This window comes from Aphelocoma coerulescens, chromosome 8 (genome assembly GCF_041296385.1).
Source record: "Aphelocoma coerulescens isolate FSJ_1873_10779 chromosome 8, UR_Acoe_1.0, whole genome shotgun sequence".
NCBI classification, from domain to species: domain Eukaryota; kingdom Metazoa; phylum Chordata; class Aves; order Passeriformes; family Corvidae; genus Aphelocoma; species Aphelocoma coerulescens.
The window spans coordinates 23136206-23149218 of record NC_091022.1 but is presented as its reverse complement, the minus strand read 5'-3'; the positions used below and the strand labels follow the sequence as shown (position 1 = coordinate 23149218).

The following is a 13013-nucleotide window of genomic DNA, read 5'->3' as shown; positions in this document are numbered from 1 at the left end:
ACAAGCAGTTTTGCTGTCACCAGGACTCCCTCCCATGTTATCTGCATTTAAGACAATAAATCTCTCCTTGTCTTGCTCCTCCCCAACGTTGTTTTTCCCCCTCTTCTGTTGCTCAGGGCACTGCCGCAATTCAAGACACCAGCAAATGGTCGAAGGAGAGAAGAAAGTGACGGCTAAGAAAAACTCCCAGCTTATCACAACCACCCTCATGTTTTTAAAAGACAGAACAAGGAAGAAATGGACAGATACAGATAGTACCAAACTCAGCAGTACTTCTTCAGCCAGTGCTTTCCTTGACTCGAGGGCTGAGTCCCAGAGAACAGCGGCCAATCTGGCCAGCAAATACCCAATACCTGACCAACAACAGGAATATAATTCAGTGGTAAAAAAAACCTGAATTCAGGGTGATGAATTTGTCCCAAATGTCTGACAACCACGAGTTTCTATACTCAGGCCAGCAAAGCCAGGCAGGCAAACAGCGATGCTGCATGAAAGGGGAGAAAGTCACAGCTTACATGTATAGATCTACAAAGATGCACATGCCCTTTTTCAGAGGATGCTGTACAGGAATCCAATCCTGTATTATATTTCCAAAATAGAAATCCATTATTTCTGAAGAATTTCAATTGCTCTGCATAGCTGAAAAATGTCCTCAAAAGTCCCCAAATCTGCTATTCCGCCCTGAAGAAGAGAGGTGAAACATTCACAGGCTATCAAGCACATTGACATGATAGAAGACCACCAGTGACAGGAACCACAGGATAAAAATTGTCACAATTTGCTATCAATGGCTGCTTTTCTTGGATTACGATATTAAAAGGAAACAACTTTGTTCCCACTATGAATTTGCATTAGAAATCCATAATAAAAATAAAGTTTAATATTATACAAATGGGTACAGTTCCCTATAGTGCTCCTGATGCAGATTAAGGTTAGACAGATTTTAGATGACAGTTATTTACCTCAGTCTAGCACCATGTATGCACAAAAATAATTTATTTTATAGCTGCAGATATTAGCCAGAAAAAAGAGATGAGAGGAAATCTTACAGTCTCACGTAAAATATAATTATGTCTGTTTTCTACTCCTTGGAAGGCAAACAAAGAGAAAAAAATGAATCTGCTGCTAGCATTTAATGGGACTTGTCTAAATGATATCAAACAAATAACAACCAGCAGCGATTCACAAGCACCTTCACTTCTATTTTTTTCATTGGGGAATTCCAGAAACATTAAGACCTTGTTGCCTTGAACACTTTCACTCCTGCAGAGCAGGATTAGGCCCATGCCTGAGTATGTCTCTTTCTTTCAAGACCTTCAAAATATCAAGAAAAGAAAAATAAATCACAGAGGCACTAATGCTTATTCTCTCCCTCCTGAAATGTTCACCTTCCCCCCTGCTTCTCCCAATTCCTTACGCAATCACCACCAATCAACCAGGAAACTGTTGCTAACTCTTGAATTTTGCAAGTTAGCAAGTAAAATAATAAAACAATGTTTTAACTGTCAGAGATCCTGGCTCACGAAGTGCACTTTGGTCATTTCCTTTAATAACTGTAGTTTAGTAGTAATGATTTATAATAGTTCATAATATTCTACTAACTGTACTATATTAATAATACTAATACTTTGCCCTTGCCTAGTGTCTTCTGTCAGAAGATATCAAAGCGGCACACTCCGCTGTGAGGGAGGTATCACTACTCCCCTGTTAGGGATCGGGAAACTGTGACTCCAAGCCATGCCCGAGGTCAGGATTCCCGATCCCCAGCACAGCACGGCAGCCACCAAGTCTGCCTGCACTTCTCCTGCCGCAATCCTCTGACAGCAGTCGAGCCTGATCGATGGGGCTGAAGATTTAATGTGATTCATTCCTTCTCGAAAAGCAAGGTTTGGCCAGTGGTTGGGAGGCCGTGGTTTTGATGGGAAATACCGAGCAAGGTGGGGGGGTTTCCCTGCAATTGTAGAGTAAGTACCCTCCTGCCAGCATCCAGGCACACAGGGCAAAGAGGAGCAATCAATATTTACTGCATCCATGCCCATCTCTCCAGCCGGAGATGGATAAATGTAGCATTTTGGTGTTGCTCAGCACTCTGAGGACAGTGGTTACAAGCCCTGACACCAGCTCCCGGGGCGTCCAGAAATGAAGAGAGAAGACACGAGGCATCTCTGGCATGGCAGAGATGACGTGAAGGCTGGCCGGATGGCAGCGGCTGCACGGGGAAACATTTTGGAGGAGAAAACAGCCCCAGCCCTCCCCCTCAAACGATCAATTAAAAGCCATCCTTCTGCCGAGAGCGGGCGAGGACAGCAAATGAGGGCTGCGAGGAGCAGTGCCCGGCCGGGCTCTGCATGACAATTGATGGGAAGGGGAGGCCGGGGGAGGCAACCCTATCCCTCCCCTCACCATGGTGATTAGGTATTCTGAGTGCACCAGATAGCCCCAAATAACAGAAAGAGAAATATAAACTGGAGACCGGCAGATCCAAGGGAGGCCAGATGGCCCCACAGCCGGCAGGGGCTGCTCCCATCCAGCCCTTCCCCACTTTTAACTGTTCAAACATTTCTTTATCCCGACAAGACAATTAAGCCGAACAGCATGGAAAGGAGTCTCGGCAACCGTTTGCAGAGAGAGAGGGAAGGCTGTTGCCAGAAAAGCAGGAAAAGGAGGTGACTGCTGCGTGCTCCAAGACCTCCCTCCATGCAGTACACTTTACTCCACGAGGATGGTGAGTATTTGGTGGAGCAACAGGGATGGATGCATGGTCGTCATCCCTGCTACTGCTATTGCCCATCTGCCTGCCCAGCCCTTCCAAAATTCCACTGCTGCTTCTTCACTCCTACATTATGCAGGGGACTGCACGACAGAAAGAAACATTCCACTCAATTTATTTCATTATTTCACAAGCAGAGGTAAGCTTGCAATTTCCCATGGTCATGGCTGATTATCATTAGCAACAAAGCATCACCTCATGTTAGACCCCAAATTTTACCAGCCTTGGAAGTGGTGCATCCCAGCAGGAAGAGTTGTGAGCAATGGACATGTGGACACATGCATTCCCCCTCCAATCTATTGTTCCGCCACAAAAAATAAACCTTCTTCCCCACAGCACATGTACATAGTCACACACAGCTCTCTACACAGGTCATAACATAAATCCCAACACACATGTCTGAGCAGGTGGGTGACGGCACAAAAAGCCCTTGATCTGATTTCCAAAGCACCATGTTATTCAAGAATTCATGCTGTGATCATCATAGCCCTGATGTCCATCACCTGAGGTGCAGTTTACATTTCATCGATAACAAACCAGTTGTTTCAAAAGGAAAACTAACTGCATGCTAGAGATGCTCTTTAAAACCCCAAAGTGGAATGAACAAACCCCAAAGAACTCATGAATACATCATACAACTTCTCCTGCAGAAAAGAAACCAGTTGCAGCACAAACTATGTCCAAGGTGAAATATGATTATCAAAAATAGTAATAATCAAAATAATGTTAATAGAATCACTCCTACTACACTCAGCAGACCCAAGGGAAGAGCAAGGATCCCAACCTGCTCCCAACTCAAATGTTCATCCCCTGGGCACAGCAGGAGCTGGGCAAGAGCCACCAGCAGGAGCAGGGAAACAGACTTGGAGAGCCAGACTCTGGCCAGAGGATGGAAACTGAATCAGTGACCAGGATGAAAAGGATCACCTTCACACACTGGTCTGTGCTCCACAAGAAGCCACGGACAACATGTGATGGAGACCAAGCAGCAGACAGTCATGGGAAACAATCTTCTGTGGTTTCAGGGAGGCTGGGGGCATGGGCAACCCCATGGGGATGGCAGAGGTCTCTGCTCTGAGAAGGTCCAGCTCTTTGCCAGGAGGTCCCAGCTTCGGCACCGACCTCTGCCTGTTACTTTGTGAGAAAGCAATGCCACAGGAACCGGGTACAGAAGGACACTGAGACAGATTTTATTAGAAGTAAAAAACTAGGAATCTTTCTTTTTTCCCCCTGATTTTAAAATAGGGCTATAGATCTCTTTTGCAGAAAGGAACATGCCATTTATTTCCAGTCCTTCTAGGAATCTCAATTATTGTACGCTTATTAAAGCAAACCCATAAAATATGTCTTCCAGTGCCTTTAACACATGCTTTACAAGAAGCTCCTAAACTCTAACAAATGGCATTATTTTTCTCAGTAAGCACCTAAGGGAAAGGGCCCATCCAGTGCACGGTATGTCTGCTTATCCCTGGAAAGACTCCACTTTTCCACATGCTCCCTGCACACTCCATCGCTCCGGATGTCCTGAATACTCACATTTTACAGCAAGAGACAACTAACCTAAATGCAGACATCTCAGCCCAATTTGCTGATTAACAAAGAGTGATTAACAAAAGCACCCCAAAAATGCTGTCCTTTTGTGGGATGCAGGGTATGGGTCCAAGCAACATCCTGCTTTAAAAGTAAGAAAAGGTTCATGCAAAAGGCTGAGAAACCTCTCCTGCACAAACACATCTCTTACGGGACCAGGTGCTAATCTGAAATACACCAGCAAATATCCCAAATAATTTTATTGAATTCTGCAAATTTCTTCCACTGGCGAAAACAGGCTGAGACTTTCCTCCCATGACACAGAGGACTAAACACACACCTTCCAAACACTCCTTAATGTGAAAATGTCTCACTTTGATCCTTCTTTTCTTGCAAAATCTTCCAAGCAAAAACCTATTTTTCAGGGAAATTAAAACTCAGTTTTATTAAATTTTATTAAATTTTATTAAGAAAAAAAAGGGGGGGGGGAACTTTCTCTAGAAAATCACCCTTTAAGCTATCAGATAAAATAAATATTTTAATGATCTATTCAAAAAGGGCTCTTGTGCAGTGGAACAGAATACTACGCAGGGCAATCACAGTAATTCAGCTTCCATGTAATACAAATCCTTTCAGCAATCTGAAAAATCCACCGAAATGGTGAAGCTTTGCAAACATGAAAAGCACCTGTTAGATATGGAAAAGTGTTGCTGATCTATGAAAATTTTACAATTTTTGCTTGCAGTTGTAGAAAAGCCTAATTACATTTTTACCTTGAAGCTACAGCCACCTACCTGCTCCAGAAGGAGCACAAGTAGGCAGCTTTTACGAAGGGATATACATAACAGTTACACAAGGAATCCACAAAACTTCTCAGAGACAACAAACCTCCCAAAGGACACATTTCTACAGAAACTCCAAAAATATATCTGCAAATGTTAATGCAAAAGAGTATCACCATTCTATCTGCAAACTGTGATCTCTTGAGTTTTTCACTTCAGAAGTTTCTGTTTTCTGATGGTCAGCATCAAAGACCATTAGGATCCTCTAAAAGCTCCACCACTCGCTCTCAGCCTCCAGCAAACACACCCATACGTGTGTATGCACACACCAAATAAACTTGCCATCTTAATGGAGCGAAATTTCCATGGTGCAGTATCCATATGTGATGGGAATATGATATAGAGCCAACAGACATATTTAGTGTACATCATCCTGGTAGCTACAGAAGAATTTTAATGTCAATGAAGTATCAGGGATGTTGCATTTGCTCAGCTCTACCGTGCAGAAAAGCGTCTTGAAGACATTGAACATGGTAACAAAAACAATACAACAAAACACCTTCCACTTCTGCCCAAGTTTTCCAAGCTATCTGCAAAGTTTTTGTTCTGCTTCGTTTCCCTGGCAAGTCCCCTGCCATGGCACTGGCAGCGGCACTGGCAGCAGCGCTGGCAGCTGGTGTCACCCTGCCTGCATCTGTGCAAAGCCCTGTCTGCTCCCCGAAGGAGAGGACCCACGTTCGGCACACGCTCTTGGCAGAGGCAAGGCACAGCGATGGATGTGGATGCGTCTGTCTGTCCGCAGCTGTGCTCCATGTGGTCTAATTCATTTAACAGATTTACTTCTTTAAATGGGGTATCTGACAGGATTTTGCCAGCAAGATCCATAGCAGCTGATGTGCTCTAAATTCATTTAGCCAGCGGACTCTCTCCTCTGCTGCTATCTCTCAGAGTACTCTTTCGAGCAAGCTTCATTTTCACAGCCAGGTTATATTGATAAGGGAAAGAGCATCAACAAAGATGTCTCTAAGCCTTGCCATCTCACCTGCCTCCCCCATGGATAATTATATTACCAGCTTCCACACATCCACACGTGCTCCCACCTACAGTTACTTCCCCTATGGACCCAAAAGGAGAGAAAGGAGATGCTGAACAATGAAAGGAGCTTACGGCACAAAAAGTAGCACAGTCGGGGGTGGATCAGAAGGAGAGGGGGGAGAGACACAGGAGATCACACTGGTACTGCAAGAAATACACGGCTCCTGCCTTCAGTGGGAATTGTCCTACCCTCGCAAACGCAGACAATAAAAGACACACTTGCAGCATATTTCAAAACCAAAGAGCGATGGATTTAAAAGGCAGGTTGATTTTATGATGACTTTTATTGAAAAGGTACGCTGGGTTTAGGCAGATGTCTTTTAGCGCCGGTAAGTTAGCACAGTGCCTAATTCAAGGAGACAGCCTGAAGAAGCAGCGCCGACAGGGGAGAGAGAGCCACAATGTCTCTATTACTCTCCTCAGTATCATAAAGGGGAGAAGAAAAATCACATCTGAAAGGGAGAGGAAGCAATGGTGCAGTAGGTTTTTGTTTTAAAATAAAAGTAGTAATAATAACAACAACAATAATAAAGTTGTTTTCTATGAATAAAATTCAGCAGAACAAAGGAGCCCATGTGAAAAGCAAACCACTCACTCCTTGATTACATGTCTGGGCTTACAGAAAAAACTCTGATCGTAAGTTAGCACTCCTCCTTGGGGCACCATGCTCTGTTGCCCCCAGACCACTCCCCATTGTGCATCACCTCCCAGCTCTGCAAACCTAGAAGCCTGCCTTTCATGAAGGACAGCTCTGCCCCTACGTGTAGGCAACACCACAAGGGACAAGGTGATGGGGGAACAGGGAGTTAGTCATGAACAAGTGGACTGGGTTCCTTTAGTCCAATCACTGGCCTGCAAAAAGGCACATCACCTTTCAGTGGGCACCAAAATGGGGGAAATACTCAGAGAAAGCACGTGATGCAACAGCTTATTGAACTGTAAGAACAATTTGTGTTTGTCTTAAAGAGGGAGCTCAGTGGCCAAAAATATTCTTGAGTTAACCAGAAGAAAAGGAACTTTTGTCCTAACCTGAGGCATGAATCCTGACAGTCAGTAATGCATTTGCTCTAAGAATGGTGTGCATGAAGAAAAGGTCAGAAAGAACACCTGAAGAAGCAGGGGACACATGCTTGCTGCAAGGTTTGGGGAAGTTCCTGGCTACACATTCCAACTGCATCCCTGTTTACATACATACATGTACCAGCACCCACAGCCTCACACTGGTGCACGGACAGCTTTCTGCATGGCCAACATCGCCTCTCCAGCTGTTTGCTGGAAGGCGAGTTTCCTTCAAGAGCACCTCACCTTAAAATCTGTCAATGTCCTTTTGGAAGAACAAGGCAGTATTGCATGGCTGAGCTCAGCAGGCAGGAAAGGCTGCTTTGCCTGTGCCTCCAGTAAGTCTCACAGCACTGCGGGACAATCACCTGTTGAGTATCTCAACAAGGCACAGTTAAAGAGCCACCAAGTCAACAGAGGTACTTACATCTGTCACTTCGGTCTTCGGGACTGGATGAGGTCTCACGGTCAGAAATGAGGCCAGAAACAGCAAAGATCTTCTTTCCTGTATCATCAACTTTGAGGGAGCCAGGGGAGCTGGAGGGGAGCTGGGTGCCAAACTCGTACTCCTTCCCATCAGTGTCCGAGAAGCGCAGATGGGGTGAGTCAGTGTCATGGCAGTTTTTCAGGCGCTTGGCCGGGGTAAAAGCTGACTGGTAGCTCTCCCGGTCTTCAGTAGATGCAAAGGGGCGGAAAGCCCCGACGCCGCTGTGGTTCAACATACTGATCGGGGTGCAGTCCAGGTTGGGGGGTGCAAACTGGGGGTGGAGGTGAAGCAAGGATGGAGGAAAGTCACGGTTTGCAAATGCTCCCGGCACCCCGCCTTGGCGGTGATACATGGAGGCAAAAGTATATGAGCCATTGGTAAAGGGAATATGCACGTCCTTATCTGCTGACACGGGGACCCCAAAAGGCCTTGGCTGCTGGCAGGGAATGGAAGCATCGCGGCTGGCTTCGGCAGTGGAGGCGAGAACCATCAGTGCTGGGGAGGCCAGTGGGTTGGGGAGATAGGGTGAGTTCTCCATCTTGAACGCTGCCCGGTGTAAGTCCATCGGAGTCTCTTTCCTCAGCAGGATCACAAGCAGAACGATCTTCCCTGGAAGGAAAGCAAAGCGATGCCTAGGAATGGAGTGGGGAAAATTACTGGAGCATCATCACCCTTCGAACACTGCAAGGAAACAGAAAGGGAAAGAAAACACAACCAATTAGGTTTCTGCACTCGTTGCTCTGGGATGCTCCAGCAGCAGGGTGGCCACATGTGTTACAAGCCACCGGCCGGAGATGCGCCACTGTTCTCATTCAAGAAAATCAATAGACAACTTCACACACTACTGGAGTCGGCCCTGGCCCTCCAGGTTAAAGGGTATCATCCAGTGCAGATGGATGAAAGGCAAACCAAACATAATAACATGCAGATTTAATAATGCACTAATAAAAAATGTTCAGTCTAAAATTGACATAGTAACTCCAAATTATAACTGGAATTTTATATGGCAAGCAGCACATATATATAACCGCAATAAACTTAAGAAAGCCTCCACGTACACACATCCTGCTATTTGCTTGGGGGTTGTGGGTGTATAACCAATATAAAAACATCCATTGTACATAGTTACCCAAATCAGCCAGCACACACGCTTATATTGTACACGATGCTTGAGACGTACGTAACTGACAGGTATTTTCTCTCACTCTCACAGTACATATGGGTAGATGTATACTTGCACACACAGTGCTCCATACCATCATACATATGTATGCACACCATTGGAATGTAGGAATGTGGCTGTGTCCGGGTGCGTGTGTATAGCACAAACACCCACGCGTGCACACACGGTCCCTGTGAGCCAAAAGAGAAGAGACTTCCCCAGTAAAATGCCTGGCGTCTCTGACAATACTTAAAATCATAATGGGTGCTTCTGCCATCTGATCTCTGCAAGCGTCTGCCTTTCGGGTCGGGGACAAGAGAGGATGGATCAGTAATTTTAGTTCCTAATGCACTCACTCTTAAGTAGATTTGTAAACTGCCCTGGATGTGCCATTAACATTTAGAGGGAAATGTTAACAAAATTTCTGCCTCGCATCTTGCTGAGCCTCCCAGGTTGGCTGCAGCCACCCACCCAGCCACAACCCCCTCCCAGGGTGAAAGAAAGGAAAATCCTTCTTTCTCTATCTCCCCCAGTTCGCAGTGCCTTTTTGTGTTGTTATTTTCTCCCCCAATCAATCTCATGCCTTTTCTTTTAAGCTTCCGCCGCCTGCCATTCAGGCCCCACAACCCAGCTTAAAATACAAGGACTATAACTTTGAAACAATATACTAGCCGCTGGAGCTCAAAGGGCCAGAAAAATCATATAATAATAAAAAGCTGTTACAAATTGTGCCTCTTAAATCCAGAGGGTCAAACATCTCAAATAAAACTTAGTGAAAGAGTGTCTCCCTAATGGAGTGCCTTTTGTACTCCATGAATGAGGGAGCCTAGGTTAACAAAGTGTATGAAATCCAGTCTGGGGCTTTAATGCAGTTCAGTGATAGCATTTCCTCTCTCCCATCCTGTACCCACTGCTCCACTGACTGTTATGAATTGTGAAGATGAGTGGACATCATCTCTCTGCTTCCTCATTTGGCACCCATCCTTACAGACATCATTGCTAAATTACCAGATTATGTATCTCGCATTAACGGATTTGCTCTCTTCCAAATTTTAAATAACTTTCTCGTTGAGTTCTTGCCACAGAGAGTAAGGGGGAGAGGAAGAGTGAGGGATGCCAAGGGCAGCCTGGTCAGCACTGCAGTGCTGGGTACACTTGCTCTGCTGCTTCACATGAGGCTGATCAAAAACTGGAGGTCAGAAAACTGCAGCCACTAGCAAATTTAGAGTTGTTGGGGGCTTATATAACCATGTAAATATAAATATATATATACACACACACACACAATTATATATTCAAAGAGATGCATGCAAATAAGCCACTGTTCTCAGAAAAAAAAGATCATTAACATGGAAGCAAAACTGGGCAATCACAGAAAAATACAAATTTCCAGGGAAAAAAAAAAGGCAACCACCTCTGCCTGCTTTTCTATTTTTGCTTGTGCTTTCACACCATTACGTTAAATGTATTTCATAAATTAGTAATCTGGCCGCAACACTTGACACTCCTGTAGGATACTGTGAATCACTATGGCCGTTTATTCGTTTGCAAACTTCATTACACCGGGAATAAATCAACACATTACAATATCTCAGCCAGCCAAATTTAATTTTTTTTCAGCTCCCACTTCCTTTTTCGTTCTCTCTTGCTCCCTTCTCGCCCAGCACCTCCCCACCCCCCAGCAACACGGACAGATTAGGCTGCGGCGGACCAGTCATTATGAAAATCTATCGTTAATACACTCCCAATGTCAAAATGTCATAGGTTTAAATACAGAACCCAAAAATAAGAAAACTAACTGACCTTCTTAATTAAAAAATATGGATTGCAGGGTAATCAGCTGGAGGGAACATTTGGGTGCTGGGAAGGCAGTGGGCACAGGTGGAGTGAGGAGCTGCTACTTTTCTGCCTCTATGCTGATTTTTTTTAATTTAGCACCTCGCGCAAATCCAGATTAAAATAACTCCAGCTATTGATCTGAGCAGTGGAATTGACATTAATTTTAGTTCACTTCTCACTTTGCAAAGGGATCAATAGGAAGTAATAACAGCTGACATCCCCGCTGAAAGGAGGAGAAAAGACGGGCTAGAGACAGAAATCGAAAAGCAACCAAATAAATCAGCAGCTACTTTTCCACGGCATCAGACAAACTCCAAACAGATTGCAAAAAGTCTTTGTTGAATTAACTAAACAAGGAGTAGAGGGAGGGAGGGTGGAGATCAATCTAGGAAGCTACATAAACTGTCTACCAAGTATGAAGGCTAGATGAACATACTGAAAACTAACTCTGATTTTTTTAGTATTATTTTTTCCATGGCTACCTATATGCATAGTTATTGGCTTTTGGAGCTACCCTGTTTAAGGTGTACAGAAATTACCTGTGTAATTGTGCATGTTCCTAATAACGAGGCTAAATATGCCACAACCAAGGCAAATTGTAGCAAGAGCCTTTAGCTCTGAACCATAAAAAAAAAAATCTCTCACCAAGGAACAAGTAGTAATCAGTTCTCTATGGCTTAGTTTTGAATCCCGTGCTTACAAAGGTTGTAGCACTGTGCTGCATTAGTTAAGAGGGAAGTCTGATAAAAGTAGAAGCCATGACAGAGCTGCATTTATCAGGCATCACAAACACCCACCAAGTGGAGAAAACAGCAGTGACCACTGGTTTTAAGTGTAAAACCCTCTTGCTAATCAGCCTGCAAAGAAACGCGCTCATATGCAAGCACATGCACACCCCATACACAGCCACCAGATCTGCAAATCTTTTACTAAATGTTACTCAGAGTTCCTATTACTAAATCACCTCTCTGCTATCGATTAAAATAAATAAAACACACCACTCTGGTTTCTACAACAGGTTGCATTTTTGTGGTCTCTCAACCATTTCCAAATGCCAGAGATTAAAGTAATGGGGCAAATTAACGTCTTTCTCCCTCCAGGGAAAAAAAAAGTTTTCTTGGGGAAAAAAAAATTAATTAACAAGCTATAGGGGAGGAAAAAAAGATTAAAACATTAGGAAATCCAGGAAAATTGATGATGCATGTAAATTAGGAAATACCCAGGAAAAAAAATTACAATATCCATTTACATTAAAAAGTTTTTTCCCATAAATGTCAAGTAGGAATTTAGAAATATGCTCTGCGCAGAAAAGCCAAAGATTATAAAACAAAATAATGCCAGCTGTTTGGGGATTTAAGTGCTCAAATGGATTATATATTTGAACCAAACTGGATTTCCTTATAATAAATAAAACAAATGCAAGCTCGAAAGCCAACAAAGGAGAGCTCTCATCACTGGATTAAGATACAAAGGAAAAACAGTTAATTTTTTTTTCCAAGGCGTGAAATATGCCAACTGCAGCCGCACACCCGGACAGCTGCTGTGGAAACCGGTTTAAGGGGAAAAGGAAAAAAAATTAGGAGCGCGGTGAGCGGAGGAGGTGGCGGCGGGGGTCGGGCGGAGTGGCTCCGGCCCCGGTCCCGGCCCTGGACCTGGACTGCGCCCGCTTCTGTTTGGCCGTAAACTTCTTCTTCAAAAAATTAAAAAAAAAAAAGAAAAATTAAAACCCTTTTACTTTTTTTTTTTTTTTTTTTTAATAAAAAAACGCGGGGAAAAGCCCCCGGGCCTGGAGGGCGCTCCCGCGGCGGCGGCTGCCGGAGGGAGGAAGCGCCGAGGGTTTGGGAAGAGGCAAACAGAGAAAGAAGGGGAAAAAAACCCAACCCACAGCCTACCGATGGGTTTGCTGCCGCTTCGCCCCCGGCCCGCATTCCCGGCCCCGCTTCCGACTTGGCGAAATCCGAACGAAAACCGCGGGCGGACGGCGCCGCTCCGGGGGAAGCCCCGCTCCGCCGGGCAGCGCGGGCGGCGGGCGCGCCCCGGCCCCGGGCACCAGCCCCTCACGGCCCCTCACGCCCCCCGCGGGCGGCCAACCGGGCTGGCACTCGCTCGCCGTTCCCTCTCCCTCCCGCTCCCGGTTTTTCTCTCCCGCCCGAGGAGATTGTTCAATGAACCCAAATAAAATAAAATCCGTCGGGGGTGAGCCCCGGGCTGGAGCCTACCGACGCCGCCAAGCCCACTGCTCCGCGCTCCCCGCCGGCGCATTAAACAGGTGTTTGGCGGGGCCGGGGC

At 45.2% G+C, this 13013-nt stretch overlaps 1 protein-coding gene across 1 annotated transcript in view; it reads right to left on the bottom strand.

Moving 5' to 3' along the window:
* Positions 1–12659, bottom strand: part of RNF220 (ring finger protein 220) — a 219301-nt gene extending 206642 nt beyond the window's left edge. The window contains exons 1-2 of the mRNA XM_069023225.1: positions 12617–12659; positions 7664–8404 (exon numbers count right to left, since the gene is read on the bottom strand). Of these exons, the coding sequence (XP_068879326.1) occupies positions 7664–8288 (625 nt within the window). The 5' untranslated portion in view covers positions 8289–8404; positions 12617–12659. The remainder of the gene's footprint in view (positions 1–7663; positions 8405–12616) is intronic.
* Positions 12660–13013: the final 354 nt, after the last annotated feature.